The 16,942-nt window shown below is 39.8% G+C and overlaps 1 protein-coding gene across 1 annotated transcript in view; it reads right to left on the bottom strand.

Moving 5' to 3' along the window:
- oprl1 (opiate receptor-like 1) overlaps positions 1-16,942 on the bottom strand; it is a 38,972-nt gene that overhangs the window by 5,536 nt on the left and 16,494 nt on the right. The window contains exons 3-5 of the mRNA XM_008318934.3: positions 6,028-6,115; positions 4,967-5,149; positions 4,424-4,514 (exon numbers count right to left, since the gene is read on the bottom strand). Coding sequence (XP_008317156.1) covers positions 4,424-4,514; positions 4,967-5,149; positions 6,028-6,115 — 362 coding nt within the window. The remainder of the gene's footprint in view (positions 1-4,423; positions 4,515-4,966; positions 5,150-6,027; positions 6,116-16,942) is intronic.

Raw genomic sequence — 16,942 nt, forward strand, 5'->3', positions numbered from 1 at the left:
TGAGTTTGAGACAAATGAACAGGTGATTGAGTGACACAGGTGAGTGACACAGGTGACACTGATTGCACAGCAGGCACAAACAGGAGGTAAGGGAGACAGACAGACAGACCTCCCACTCCTGTCTTTACCCTGTGAATGATGACCTGTGTATTTGTATTTGTAGTAGTCAGATTTTTAATGTAAAGTATTTCACCGACTTGTCAAATCTTGTCAATTTGAAATATGCTCCAGATTAATTTCCATGGATTACAATAGTTTTTATTGGTCCGAGGTTTTCTCCTCTCTGGTCAAACCACAGGAAAGTGTTGTCTTAAAAACGTATTTTTACTGAAATTCAAAGCACTGCGATCAGGAAAGGAAGTGAAGGCACTTTTCAGTAGAGTGGCACCAACTTCAGTTGGTTATGACATTGATAATTGTTGTTAAAATTGATGTTTGTTACAATAACTGTGATCTCATTGGCTGTAATTACAGACACCAACACGGAGTGTGATTTTAATAAAAAAGAAAAATGAAACATTTTACCATTGAAGCCTTTGTGTCAGTGACCTCAAACAGTAAAACGACAGGAAACTCAGCTGTTTTTTCTTCTTCTTTTCTATTCCAATTAGTCAGAGCAAATATTAGCGACACTCAGGCGGCTGCTGATTATGCTCTCCTTCCTGCCACCGTGTCCTGGGGCAAGGCTTTTCAACCTCAATTACTGACCAGCGCACTGACTGTGACTTTCAGTGACTTTCCTGGCAGCTGCCAGGTTCAAACCCAGCAGCACTTTCTCTTCTCTGTTTGTTTAGAGACAATAGAAGTGGAGTGGTTCTTAATTATCATTGAATGTTAACGTGCTCTTCACCCAGAACAGTCACAGACAGAACCAAGATGATAATCAAACAGCCACAAGGAGACGTGGAGGTGAATAAACAGAGAGTTTACAGCTGTCTGAAGATAAGACGCGAACAAAGAGAGACGAAGACAGAGGAGAAGAGTCCGAAGGAAACAAATGAATTAAATGACATACTGCTTAAGAGAAAATAATATGTCAAGCTAATTAGGATGAGAATAAAATCTGGAAGATGTAACATAAAAGATGTAGAAAAAAAACATCTAAATAAAGGGACATTCTGCATATGGCAATGGATTTGAGAAATGTGCAAATTAATTAACAAAGAAATGTTATGTTCTAATGACATGGACTAGTTTCAGAGTAAAAACAAAAGAATTATATCAAATTCTAGTCACGGATTATTAGAATTTCAATGAAATGAATGAATGGCGTGAAAACTGCGAGGCTGACGCGAAAACGACCCATTGATTTCATATATTAAAATCAAATAACGAACATTCCATACATGAGGAAGAACGCTGTCGAGCAACAGTGTTACATTTGAAATAATTGGGGACTAATTAATTGAAACAAAGGCTCGAAAACGACAAGAGCGTAAGATCAAACTGGTAAAGGACAGAAAGAGGACGCCGACAGTAAGTGGATGAATAGGAACGGCAGACGGAGGAGAGTGTGGTGCAGATGCAGCTCAGCTGCAGAGTAGACTAATAAAAACGATTATAGGATTAAGCTATAGCTGCAGGCGGGGGCTGGATCAATATTCTACCACTAAGCCTTCTGTTCCCCTTACATTTTGCTCAAATTAACCGCAAAAGAGCCCTGATAATAACTGCACTTTATGTCACACACACTGTTTCACTGTATGCTTTGATGTCTTTTTAGCATAAATACCAACTCTCTTCTATCTCCTCAATTCCTTTTTCTAGGCAATACATATATATTTGTTTTTCCAAATGCGTTTGTTTACAGATAATAAGATAAGAATCGGTGACAGATAACAGGAGGAAGCCTTGAGGTTCGTAACGTACGCCTTTCAGGGTGGCATTAGAAAGAGGCGCCTGCTGATCTCGGACCAGTCAGAAAATCAAGAATGGAGACGTTGAGCCAATTTACAATGTCAATAAAAACAGAAAGTTAAAGGTCTTAAACTGATGGGCTGGTGACAGCGCTGATAAATATGTTCGATGAATGTAAATAACCAATAATAAACCAGGGAAAGATGCAGGTGTGATGATTCAAAGATGGTTGAAGAAGCAGCATTCGTCCTCCGTAAGTAAGGATTGGTCCTAGATCGTGTCTTTGGGGTTTTATTTCTCAATGGTTAAGGTCCTAGATCATGTCTTTGGGGTTTTATTTCTCAATGGTCTACTCCTTATAAAGTAATGGCAGGTGCAGTTTTTATATTTGCCCACCATTACTGTGGTAATGTGTTTCCTCTTCCGTGTTCTATACAAAAAATATCTCCAAAATTTGTATCGTGGGGCCCATGAGGTCAGATACTACCGTTTTCTCTTGGATTTAAACAGTTTAACAAGAGATTTTTATTGTTTGTAAAAACTGTTATGCTGCACATTGTTAACCCACACCAACCTTACAGCAGAAGCAAACAATAAAGATGAGCTGCTCTTCTTCCAGCGTAGATCAACGCTCACTGTGTCCCCAGAGAAACAGCACGTTGAGGTGATCTAACGCCTGCAGACGGGTTTTCCTCCTTAAATTGTAAATATAACTGACTATGGCAGACTGCTTTTCTACCTTTCCGAGTACTTCATGTCCTACTTTCAGCCTGGGTCATCACTCTGACAAACTCTGACAGATCATCCCGGCTTGTTTAGCCGTGGCATCTGTCCATCATCAACACCACTTATTTTTAAAGGCGTTCCAGGTTACAGTGGAGCCGCTTTCCAGTCTGTTCATCATCAACTCGTCATTTATCATCCTGTAGCTAACGGTCCACATGACCGCGGTAGTTGACATGACACGGGTGAAGACAGCTCATACGACACCAGCCTGACAGGGACGTAAGAAAGTAAATCCATACTGGGACTGCAAATATTTTGAACAAATTTGACAACGACAATCACTTAACTGAAAAAGCAATCACATTGACTAAAACTAATCACAACAAATATTAACTCGTTCTATAGTCTGTGCTTTTGCTCAATGAGGACAAAATGCAAAATGTCCCCAAAAAGACGTGATCGTCCTCAAAATAAAGGTAGGTGTTCAAAATAAAGTCCCCACAAGGCAGGCTTTACAAGCAAAGATGTATCTCTTTTTTTCCACCCTCACTCACAACTACACAGACACAAAAATCTATAGCCCTATATAGCTTGGAGTGTGTGGATCTGTTCTATTGTGAGCTGTGTGTGTGTGTGTGTGTGTGTAGGCTAGAATACACAGATGTCTTGATTTTTATTGGAACACACACACACACACACACACACACAGAGACTGTAAAAGGACCCAGCTGGATCCACTCAGCAGAAACTGATATCTGCTCTGCGAGAGACACGGAACGAGTTTATTTCAAACAGAGAATGAAGCTGACGTTATCCATCTGGGCAATCATCGAGAATCTTAAGAAACTGAAATGAAAAAAGACTGAACTGACGACAAACATTTCAAAAGCACCATAACAGGGTTCTGTAGACGTTCAAAAATGTCTTTTTTTTAGATAAGAGAGTGTGAAACTCCAGAGCCTCGATGTCTCCTGACGTTGTTTTTGTCTGTGGCTCTTTGACTGCCGTCTCCACTGACTCTGCAGGTGAGTTCTGTGGTTTAAGATTATGTTGTTGCTGATGTCAATATCGTTCAGAAGGCCTTTTATGGAACTAAAGGATTATGCAAAAAAAAAAAAATAGAAACAGCTTAGAGCTGAGTGGATTGTGCAGTAGAAAAGTTGAGACAAATGTCTGTGAAGTAACAGCTTCAGTAAAATCCATCAGTAAATTGGGAAGAAAAGTCTCAGGATAGTGGAGCAGTAAACAGCTACATGGTGAATTAAACACCAAGGTTGTAATTTGCTGCGTGGGAACCAATCATCTGTTCTGAAAAGGTGCATTTCTGCTTTAATTGTATCATTATTCCCTTAAATCTAATCACTCTTTTTGTTTTGTTTTTATTTTCCTGAATGAATGAACCTCCGTTGGGTTTACACTGCTGTTCATAACTATAATCAGGGTCATGATCAATCATGGAATAAAATAATACGTTGTTCATTGACAAAAAAAAAATGAACATCACTACAGGACACGTCGACCTTTGACCCATTTTAATGCTGTTGTAATAACAGTAGACGTGTGAGTCGTGCCTCCTAATAACAAACTCTGGAGCCTTTGGAGTCTATTTTGGTAGAAGTTACACTTTCACCTGCCGCAATCGTCATTTCTGGGTGTCATGTGGAGCGTCGGGTCGCAGCACACTGAGACGTGTGGAGTCATTAAATCAGGTGCTGAGCAAATTAAAACCGAAACAGGCTGACGTGGATCACACTTTAAACATGATGAGGTTTGGTCTTTGACACCGAGAGTTTTCTATGTTGATTTATCAAACCTGTACGTGCTGTCAATGGTTACTCACTGTTGTGTTCCTGTTCTTCCTCGACATTTCCCAAGACCATGGCTGGAACGCCGAAAGCAGATGCCAACACCCAAACACAGATGTTCACCACCTGAGAACAGAGGAGGAAGAACAAACATAAAAAAAACCAAAAAAAAAAACACCAAGCTCCTAAACAGTTAAACTAAACCATTACGTCAGTCACCTGACTTCACCTCAGAGCTCGTATTTGGATCTCCTAAACCAACCCGACACAACATTTTATTCAACTTAACATTGATGAAAATATATAACAATATAACATTTTGTTTTTGATACATCTTGGTAGCTGAAACTCCACCAGACAACAGTAATTGCATTTTAAAACCTTCCACACCACAGAGGACACAAGGACGAAGGCGACTTTGTATAAATCATCTGCAAAACCTTCCGCACCAGAGAGGACACAAGGACGAAGGCGACTTTGTTGACATCCAATACGATGTGAGTCGTCGCTCCAGGGAGAACACAGGTGTGAAGGTTTCAAAAAGCCAAATATCTCACTTTAAAACAACTCATTTTTACCTTTGCCTTGTGCGGCGTCCTCATGTCCAGAGCCTTGACAGGGTGACAGACGGCCACGTAGCGGTCCATGCTCATCACCGTCAGGGTGAAGGTGCTGGTGAACATGTTGTAGTAGTCGATCGACACGACAGCCTTGCACAGAGCGTTCCCAAAAGGCCAGAAGCCCAGGAAAACATCAGTGCCCTGAAAAAAAAAAGGAAATATAAAAATAGACGACATCATAGAAAATACAACTTCGAAGAGAAACAGAGAGTCTGCGAGAATCAGGCTCTGGACAATGAGTTCATCAGTTAATGAGGAGGAAACGATTCTGCTCACGGGAGCAGAGAATTGTTAACACCTCAGAACCTTCTAGAAAATATATTTATATAATGAATAGCTTGGAAGAGATCCTGATAATCAACCTTTATGGGTTTTTCACTGCAGAGTCCAAAGAAGTGATTCTCCTCCGTCACTTGGTTTTGAATGTGTGGCGTGTTTGAAAGCACAGCATTTTAAAAGGTTGTTTAATTAAAATGGGAAAATGGGACGAGTACCATTAAAATGGAACAAAGTCATAATGGAACAAAGTCATGTACCTAATCCCCCAACAATAGACACAACACTATTTGCTACAATACAATGAATCGGCTAAACAATGGTTTTGCTGTTATACTGGATTGATACAACTGTTTCATGTCTGATACCGATGATGGAACTTAGAATTCTGGAGCCTTGGAGCCAAAGCCGATTCCAATGTGATATCTTCTGTTGTCCTTCAGCACGCCGCGGGCTGTCGTTGCCGAGGCGATACTGGTTTTAGGTATTTGATCAGATGGGCTAGAGCTGTTGTTTTCTTTTTCCTGATACTGATCCTGTGTATTGGATCAAGTCATCCCAAATATTAATATATTCAATTCTGTTAATTTGTACAGAACTAAAAAGCTAAATTTTGCTGATTTTTTTTCTTTTTTCAACATTGTTTTGTTGATGATCTTTGTTGACATTTGTTGGTGTCGGCCCTTTAATAAAAAATTAAAAGAAGTGCTCGATAGTTCAGTGTTAAAAAAAAAAAAACCTACCTGGAACGGTAGTGTAGCCAGGAACAAAGAGTCGGCCAGGGCCAGGTTGAAGATGTAGATGTTGGTGGCTGTCTTCATCTTGGTGTATCTGAGGAGAGCAGATGAAGAAGACAAACACACACAGTCAGGCGTCACATTAGAAGACAGCTCATTTTTTTTGTAGGTCAAGCACAAAAACACGGACGTAACATATTCATCAACTGGACTCCACCACGGTGTGAAGATCCGCTCCAGTCTGTGGCGGTGCGTGTGCTGTGCACGCATCAGGCCGTCAACATGCACTGAGCATCTTTATGAGGTACTTCTGCTGAAAGACCAGATCATCAGGTTTGGTCCTTTTTCAACAAAAGACAACAGCAGCAGACGTAACAGAAAAGTTTGGTCCTTTTTCAACAACAGACAACAGCAGCAGACGTAACAGAAAAAAGTGTTGCATCAGCCCAGAGTGAAGCATGTGATCGTAGCAACACTCGGTCATCGTTTGATACTGAATTACATGATAAACAAACGAACTGTTTTTCAGACTCTGCAGTGATGTTTCTCTACATTTCCTCCGTTCCAGTCTGAGCACAAACTGAGATTTGCTTCTTTTCACCAAAGGACCAAAAATGTTTCTGTCAAATAATCCTTTCATTTTGGAAGACTTCAAGAGCTCAATGAAAATATGTTGCAAGGATTTATTCATTTCAACTGGTTTTGTTTAAGATTTTGTTAAAAACCAGACGCTGTCTCTGATTTCATTTTTTATTTTCAGTTTTTGAGTGTTGAACAACCTGGAACCCTAACACTTAATGCCTGTCTGGGCTTTTATGATAAAACCTGACAAAACTGTCTGAGACGCCATAACTAACACCTTAAAAACGACTGATATTTCTTGAGTACTTCGTTCATATTTTCACTGATACTTCAGCCTTCCTTTTCTGTCTTATTTTACGTCTTTAAATGCTCCCGACAATAAAATCTGAATTTACTGTGGGGCAGCATTTTTGTTTAAGACCATCACGGGCCAACTTTATAATATGATAGTTTTGTAATTTATTTTCCTCACAGAATCTTTAAAGCTCTATTAATGGTGCTGACATTTATTATGGTTCTGCCGACCAAATCAAAGAGACAGTAATCAGCACCGACGTCGCTGGTGGGAATAAGGACACGATCCATGTGACAGCTTTTAGTGCTGGTGGATTTTCCCCCTGAGGGATTCATCCTCTAGGGCGGCACCAGTGTCCTCAGAACAACCCGTGTCTAAAAAGGTTTGAGACGTCACCTGAGTTAACTGAATATTTCAGAGCGACTCAGGCCAGGCCCCGGGGAAGCACCATGGCCCTCGGCTGGGCCCCCGTGTCTCCACGTCTGATCCGATCTCTGCCTGAGGTGAACTACACAGTCAGGTGAGTGCTGTGCACCAGCAGAACGGAGCAGCAGCCTGATTTGACCTCTCAGGTTTGCTACTGTTCTGAGATTTTGTTCTGAGTCACACCAGACTATAAAAATGTAATTCCGATGCACAGTGTGTGTCTTCTCACTGCAGAGTTCATTTCTTCAGCATGAAAAACAAACAGAGAGCATTCAGGCTTCACAGCTCGGAGTGAAATAGTACTGGAAGTATTTTCCTTTGGTCTTTTTGCTTTGGTTTTTTTGTTTGGATTTTGTAATTTTGGCTATCAACCAAACAACAACAGCCTTGGTTTCCAGCTCTACTCCACTCACAGCCCTCCTCTCTTCAGTTTCTGTCTTTATTCTTCTTTTACATTTTGCATTAAAAACGGATCCTAAAATGCTTCTCTCATGGTTTTTTATCCTCGCTCATCTATTCCCTTGCATCTCAGCATCTGTGCCTCTCAGTCTTTTATCTTTGCATCCTTCTCAGTATCCTCTCCTCTACCTTCCTTTTTTTTACCATCTGATTATGCTCTCTGATTTACTTGACAACTCGGCATTTTTTTGATCGCCGTTTGAACACTTTACAGTTCAGTTCACAGTTAAGGTGATTCAAAGATTGGTGAGAATAAACTTTTATTTATTCTGTCAATGCAAAGCATAGTGATTTAAAATCTCAAATTAAGAATTAATCTCATCTCAAATCCCATAAACATATACGAAAAAGTTACACTAAACTTTGAAGTTAAAGGAAAGTTACTGTGTAAGAGGAACATGATGATGATTAAGGTCAATGTTCAGGGTTATGACCAACTTCAAAATGACAGTAGAAGGTTTGTTTGATTTTAAAAGTATACCTGACCAAGGTTTGTTTGATTTTAAAAGTATACCTTGACCTGAACCACATCTAATGTTAGTTATTACAGCTTTACTTTTTCATTATTTCTCACTAAAATAGTTTCACACTAACAGTTTCAGACGACCTGATAAAACCAAGTTGTAATGGTCAAAGTCACCAAGCTCATAATGTTTTACAACTGCTCTGTGGGACTTTTGATCAAATTAGATGGACAGTAGTCCTTAACTGACAACACAAGGACACGGGCGAACTGCCGCCAAGAGACGGCACTGTTTCTGACTGCACTTTACAGAAAACACTCTGGGGTGGAAATATGGAATAGGGCTGAAAAAAAGTAAAACATACTTATTTATACAACTATGTACAAATGACACGTTTTTTTAACTGACCAAAATAATAAGTGACAAATCAGAGGAGAAGTTCATCACAGTGGAGGTCAAGCCTAATCCAAAGGTTCAACCCATTTTACCAACAAGCCCATTATAAAATGCTGGTTGACTTTATGAAGACTTTTATCATCCTGACTACACTGTGTAGGTCACATTAGGCCGTACAAAAAAACATTAATTCTGTAAAAAGCAGCAGCAAAGGCAGAGGGACAGGTTCATTTAATGGAGTCCGGCCGTAAAATGTAGCTTAGAAAAACCTTGACTCTGCTCATTCTGTTCTCTCCCTGGAGTCAGTTAAATCCACGGCTCTCTGTAATGTAATTCTCTTCTGCCTACTTCTGTCACATGTGAGGAACACTGGTGAGAATAGTTCTCTGAAAAAGAGAACAAAGACAAATGGTTTTTTTATCCTCCCAAGTGCAAATCTGAAAGAAAAAAACCCTGATAACACCAACAGCTTCCTGAGGTTTTATCAGGACAGAACGAGACACTTGAAAGAACGCAGACTCAAAGTCCTCAGCACAGTTCAGTTCCGTCTCATCCTGCTGTGACAGAATCAGACGCTGCAGCAGAAACTAATTAGTATTCACACAACAGGAATCTGCCCGGTAAAGGATCCAGGTCAAGATAAAACGCACAAGCAAAACACAATGCTGTTACATGAGAATAAACTGTGACACGAGGCTAACTGGCCTCACTGCTGAAACAAACACATCGAACTCCAGCTCGTATCTGATCCAAAACTCGATCTGTGACGTGTGAAGTAATGACATTTTCAGACAGACTGCGTTCTCTTCTCGAGTGCCACTTCAGGATGATGATAATCTCATCCAACCAAACAAACTCGGTGAAGAGGAAAACACTCCGTTAATGCACTGTTGTTGTTGTTGTTGTTGTTGTTGTGAATCGTGTTTTTCTATCAAATCCAATCTAATAAATAATACATATACATCACATTTGTACCTGTCCCTGGGGTTTATAAAAACCTCAACAAGCCGTGTCACGATACATTTCTTTTTCATCCCCTGGTTGAGATCCATCTTTCTTTAATTTGACTTGTATGAGACCGTGATCTTGAAATTGATGAATTCGATTAAGAAATCAATCCGTTGAACCTTTCCGCATTCAAGTGTCCGGCCAATAAGAACACACTGTCTTCATAGGTTCATACCCAGGAGACGTGTGTTTTACCAGCAATTAAACAATCATTGTCAGAGCAGTGAATGCAATAGCAAACATTTACACTCAATTACAACCACGGTACTTCAAAATTGAAAAGAAAAAAAGAAAAAAAAAGAGAAGAGACAGACAGAGGGCTGAGTCTTGGCTGATTCAGAAATCACCAGTTTCCAAACTGTAGCCCATGACACTGACTGAGCTGATGATGTCTTTTTCACATCCATCGAGCAGAAATCAGAAGACAATATCCTGTCTTAGCATTTCTAAGTCACCCTTTCATCTACTCGACCTTTATCATCATTTCCCTTAATCTCTTTATTAATGGAGGAAGAGGGAAGAAGATTGAAAGGAGTCTATCCTAAACGTCTTTCATCTGCCAAGCTGTTCTGTTTCAAATATTAATAATCGATTTGAATTATTCACACTCTGCCAATGCGCACGTGACAGCGTGAATAAAGAGTGAGCGTTCCCTCATCAGAACCATGATTTGTTCAATTGAACACACTTGAAAATCCAGTGAATGAGATGCTGTCTGCTGTAAACGGCTGAACACATGTGGTCCATCTGCACTGACAACACACACGTCTCCCTTTTTCTGCACTTTTCACATCTTCCAGCTCATGTTTTATTCATCTGGAGCTGAGCACAGATTACTGCAGCTTCTGTGGCCGACCTTGACGACAACATGGAGGACGCATGACAATGGTCACAGCACAGGGTGGACTGAAGACCCGGTCAACAATCGCATCAATACAGGTTTAATTTTAAACTCTAAGTGATTTATTGTTATTAAAATTAAAGATGATCTGTTACATCATTACAGCGGAGATTAGTGCGTATCACTTTGACTCTTGGCTTCTTGAAAATCTAGCCAATCCAAATGTATTCCAACATTTCTGCCTAAAAAGTAAATGAAACAAATTTGGAGAATTCTTAAATGGTCATTAATTGAAGGACATCAATATTGTAAGATGAAGTCTTGGCAAACTTTCAGTTGGAATAAGGTTTTTGATTTTCCAGGATCAGCAATTTTGTTGACAGGACTCTAATGAGACCTGTTACAGAGATCTACGGCAACGTAAAGTTGCAAAGTGAGAGAGTCTCTAGATTAAGAAAGTATTTTCACAGAAACAAAACAAAATAGAAATTCACATATACATGTGTTTGTTTGTGGATGTTGATGAATGTTCACTGTGTGTGAGCAGAGGAGGTTGACCTTCAAAGTTAGACATTGAAAACTGATGCTTTAACTGACTGAACTGAAAATAATGTCACAATGAACAGACAATACAGTGTATATATATATATATATATATATATATATATATACACAGTGTATATATATATATATATATATATATATACACAGTGTATATATATATATATATATATATATATATATAGTATCCTATGAGCATGAAAACAACCCAGGATGATACACTTCTTCTGACTGAAGAAGTGTAACTGAACATGATTAGACGACTCCTTTATGATGGATACAGAGGTCATCGAATGTAGAAAGTCATCATTTCCACTGGATGGCATGCAGAGTCTGCAACAAATGGTTGGACTCCCCACAGAGCGGCATTTTGAGCATCATTGACTCCTGGTGTGTTTAATATAGTGTCACAACAATGGCCTTATATGGACGTATACGACCCCCGCTGTAGAAATGTATGTTCCTGAGCAGAGTAAAGCCCTGTTCTCTAAAGGTGGTTTAAACATGATGGTCCCACAGCAGAGTAAACAACAGTAGCATCACAGAGCACAACACTCCAGTTCCTCCAAATTGGATAAGTCTCATCTTTAAAGTAAAACCTTTCCGTCTCTTTTGTGTCCCAGCCACTCTCCAAACCCCTGCTGTATTATCTGTGTGCTTTCATAAGAACCTATTTATCGGGACCTCGCCACAGAAAACATCTTTCATACCTCGGTTTGACTCCAGAGCACAGAGCTCTTGAGGGAAAGCCTTTGTCCATGACAAACACATCATCCTATTCATGACCAACTGCCGCAGAGCGACAGCCACCGTGTTATTATCTGAGCTCTGCTGTGACGCTATCAGCACTATTATTACACAAACTGAAAAGCCTTATAAGAATGTACTATTGTAGGGGGTTTGTGTAACTCATCACAGAGGTTTAAGAAATACACACTCCAAAGTTGAACAGTACGTTCATGTTGTCTACATTTATCATCTGCAATAAAACGTTTGCTTCAGACAGAAGGACGCCTGTTGTCCACACTGGTCCCTGAGGTGGAGGACATAATGTCCCAGGAGCATGTTCTATTGGAAAAGAGTGTCTCAAGTCTCATGTTTAGGCGTTATTTTCAAAGACATCAGACGATTTCTTGCCTTAACTCTATATATAAGTGATAAAATGAGCAGGAGAAAAGTGAGCTTGAGTTGTTCTGCCTTTGTTGTTGTTGTTGTTGTTGTTGTTGCACATTCTCCGCTCTTTCTTTGCCCTGTCTTTTTTCTTTTGTGCTTCAGTACAATAAAGTATCCCCAACACAGAAAAAGACTGGTGCCAGCTGTAAAACCGAGAATATAAAGACATCATGTCAGTGTGAAACAGAATCACCAGTAAAAACCCAACCTCTAAACACAGAAACAGACTCAAGAAAAAAGATGGCGGCACTGACTTCAAACTAGGTTTTTTCCTTTTTTTTTTGTAGTGATAATAGTGTTTAACACATAGTTTTAGAATGCTCAGAAAATCATTTTTGAAACAACTGGATCTTGAGCAACACAAGTTCAACGTTTGTGCACATGCAGGTGCAGGAGCAGCAGATTCAGACGCAGTCCTTGACAAACCTCATGGGTGACACTGATTGATGTGCAGCAGGTGTGTGCTTCAGATGTGCTGATATCACTTTAACAGGCTCTCGGTGAAGCTGATGTGTGTTTGTAGTGTCCACTTGTGCGCCCATGAGCTCTAACAGAAGGACGTGAACATGTCGGTCCAACTGTCCATTAGCAGTGGCACCTGTGGGACTGCGGTAAGTGAGATGATGGAGATGGAACAGCAGCAGCAGCAGCAGCTCCACACTTGACTGAACAACTTTATCTTGTTAGTTACATCTGAACAGTTGAATCCCAGGTAGGGATTAGTCTGGACTAGTTTAAAAAACAAAAACTCAGATTTAAACCCCATTAGTCCACGACTGGTCAGGCAGAAAACTGCTGCCTATTTTTTTTTTTTAGAAATTCCAAAGTTTAGCTAGTAGATCTTAGGCTCAGCTACCAGGGCATTGTTAGCATTGGACTATCACTTATCTAAGAAGGTTTTTCTCTTATCTCTAAAACCATCTGAATTACTCCTTCAAACTTGAGGTATTCAGATTATCATCCTTCAGTTACACGTCTCTTTTCATTTTGGTTACATTATATAAACAGAACTGTCTACATTTTGGTTACATTATATAAACAGAACGCACTCTCGATGTTTCCTCTTTTTTTCTTTCTTTTTTTTTTTTTTTTTTAAGGTCCCTGAAGGCCTCCATCCTCACCTGGAGCCAAGTCTTTTTAAGACAAGCAATCCTGGCGTTGAATGGGTTGCATGTTATGTCTCAAGACCTGAAACCGCGGTCAAGTGATGCAGAAAATGAACAACGCACTCTTGGCAGGAACCAAAGCTGAAACCTTTTTTCAGTCACTCACTTCAGGCTGAGTTATTCAGCTTTGCTTCAATTAATTTCAGCATGGAAATTTGAACAGAACCAAACGTGCCCTCAGTGACGATCAGGACGTTCTCGTTTCTTGTCAGAGTCTGATATTTCTGCCTCTTCTCCACCACTACACCTGCTATTTCTGCCTCTTCTCCACCACTACACCCTCGCTGGTAGACACTGTCTCTCCGTCTGTTCAACACTACACTGGACATGCAGAAAGATATTCCCAAATGGGTTTTTTGTATCCACTACGGTGGAAAAGGACAATGAAATGCTTGACTTGATATGGTGACAAGATGTAAGTGATACTGAGGACCCTCACTGTCAGGGCTCCCACTTTCTGAATCCCACTCAGTGGTAGCCGGCAGTAAGAGCTTGGCTTTTGTAAAGCTTGAATGAAGAGGCTGAGAGCAATGAATGGAGGTTGGCAGCCACCAGTGACTACATGGGCAGCACTCAGCCCTTCATTTGTCTTCAAAATAAAATTGGATTAACTGCAGACAGGTGCCAGAATCATGAAATCATCTTATATTTTTTTTATGCATGTCAAAGTCATCGAACTAATAATTTAACGCACACAAAATTGGGGAACAGAAACCAACTTTTGGTCAGTTGACTTTTGGTGATGGTGCTGTACAGACCATTGGTCAGTTATTCACAAGGCTTTAAACAGGATAAATAAACTGATCATTAATCTGGTGCTCTTCTTGAAGTATGCCATGGGCAAAATCCAATCTTTTCACCTTGTCACCCTACATTAGTCACAATAATAATAATAAATAGATTTGGCAACAAATCATCACATCACATAAATGGTAATAAGACCCTTATTTGTACAGTGTTTTTGTGATATAAATGAATGAATATCAACTGTCTGTCTGTCTGTGTGTGTGTGTGTGTGTGTGTGTGCACAGCCTTCAGTGTTTTCCTGTGTGGTTTCATAAATCAGATTCACCTGATAACAGAAACCTTGGAGTTGAACCTAAAGCTCCAGTGTTTGTACTGTTGACCGTGAGCGGCATTATAATAACCACAGCGGCGACTCAGTATTCATGGAACAAACCAGCTGCTGTGTCTGCATGGAAGTCATTATCATCTGTGCCATTCATCTGTTTTGACTCGACTGCAGCGTAGGCCATCGCTATTACAGTCACCTATTACTGTGTCTGGACTTTATGATGGAAGCTTTTTTCTTCTTTTTTTTTATTCCAAAAATCCTACAAATAAAGGTGGTATGTCCCAGCTCACTGTCTATTTAAACAGGAACAAATACGGCTGCGTGATTAAAAACAACAAAAACAACAAAACCTGTACTGGCTCGTTCCTTTCAGGACAAAACAATCTTGACTTTGGTCCAATGAGGCTACATAACCATATAATAAATATATCAATACAATATGTACAGAGGTAAAATACAAAATGATTGGCGTCTCTTCTTTTTATTGGGCAATTTAAAGGTCTAAGTTCCCACTTTTGTTAGCTTAGCTAGCGTAATCAAATGATTACATGACACAATAAACCATTGGTTGTTTAAGATGATGCTATTTTCATGCCATGAGGCAATTAAACCACTACTGGAAAAGACCTATTGATCAGATTTAAAGGAAAACGTAGTGATTTTTTCCCTCTTCTCATCCCTCTGTATTGGATAAATAAAAGCCCCAGAAAAATCAAACATCAATCTGAGAATTTATGAGGAATATAAAGATGAAACATCCTCCCACATCAGACGTCTTTTGTATCGCGCTCCAGGCTATCAGCATCCGACGGGTAAAGTAATGAATTGTCAGCGGGAAAATGTAATTTCTTTGGAGTGGCCCTGTAACAACAGTATCAGAGACTAATCTCTTCTGACGCTGTCGTCTGATTCTGTTGTATCTCTTTAAGTTGTCATGGGAGACTTGTCTCAACTCCTTGAGTTGAGAAACTAATCATTTTCTTCTTCCTACCTCTTCTTTGAAAATTTACAGCAACCATCGTAGAAATTTTTATTTGACTCTGTTTTAGTTTTTACTCTTGTGTGATGGTGGAGAAAATCTTAGATTTTGTTCAAACGAGAAAAAATCTCCTCAGACTCAGATGTTCCAGATAATGCCTGCTGACAACATTTTCTTCCAAAACAGGAGGTTGAACATTTAATTCAAAGACAGGACTGACAAGGTTTTATTATTATTATTATTTTTTAACATGTTAGTTTGATTCTCAATTCCCTCTGTTTTCTATGGCGGAGGGTTCTCTACGTGTTTCTCTTCAATTTCAATAATATTTTGTCAGTCAGTGACACATGGTACAGTTTACTAAAGTGTGCTTATTTTCCTGCTTTAATGACGAAAGATGAACGAATTCCTGACAGCTGCGGTTGGCCTATAAACTCAATAATGTTCTTTGCCCTTGTTGTAAAAAGCCCATGGAAATCACTTTACACCAGTGTAAAATCATCAATAACCATCTGTTCCTGCCCTCAGTGCAAACATGAATGAAAACAAAACACCACAGCGGTGACCTTGACCATGTGGACGATGTGGAACTTGGTATAATTCTGTAATTAATTCTGTAATAAAAAAGGAGAAAAAATGAAAACAAATCCTTCCGTTATCTAAAGGTAACAAATGTCTGCATTGCTGTGAAATGACACTAAGACGAAACTGCTTGAAGGTGTAGATAGTGCAGAGTAAAACACAGCGACCGTTATCTACTTTTAGGATATCAAGCATTCCCCCAGTGTAGGTTTAATACAGTATAGTCTTATGTAATCCAGGCTGAAACGTTTGCTGATGCTGGTGAAAGTGTGATGTACGTATCTCACCACACTCTCAGGGGTTTTGGTCAAAGATAACCTTGTCATATTATGCATGTGCTTTCTAATTTTTAGAAGTATTCCTAGACATGCATGTAAAACTAGTGCAATGTTCTCCTCCCAAAAAAAAAAAAAAAACCTCTGCTGGTTTTTACAAAGCGAATGCGTTCATGCGTACACAAAACACCACGGTCTCCTGACTGTCTACAATAGAGAGTTGCTAACTAAGCTCTGAGGATTATCCTGAGAGAAGATTCACTCCAATTCTACATGGGAATGTTCATTAGTGTCTTATCTGACATTCTGTCACTTTTTTTTTTTTTTTACCAGCGTCAGCAGCTGCACATTCAGCTACCTTCCCTCCTTCACAGCAGTCAGACTTCACTCTCTGTAGCACGTAAATAATGAATGATTTTCTATAAATCAGAGTATGCCGAGTACGTGCATGGAGTACATATGCCCAACCTTTCATTGTTGCTACCTGCCATGCTCACAGCTGTGGCAGCAGCAACAGACTACCTGCTCTTTGTGCTGACTGCTGACTCACGGCAAATACCGCGGCTTCGTCAGGAGACTTTTTAACTCCTGTCGTTACAGTTAAGGCTTTTGTCATCCATAAACAGGTGGCAGGGCCTC

Source organism: Cynoglossus semilaevis, chromosome 10 (genome assembly GCF_000523025.1).
Source record: "Cynoglossus semilaevis isolate Cse_v1.0 chromosome 10, Cse_v1.0, whole genome shotgun sequence".
Classification (NCBI taxonomy): domain Eukaryota; kingdom Metazoa; phylum Chordata; class Actinopteri; order Pleuronectiformes; family Cynoglossidae; genus Cynoglossus; species Cynoglossus semilaevis.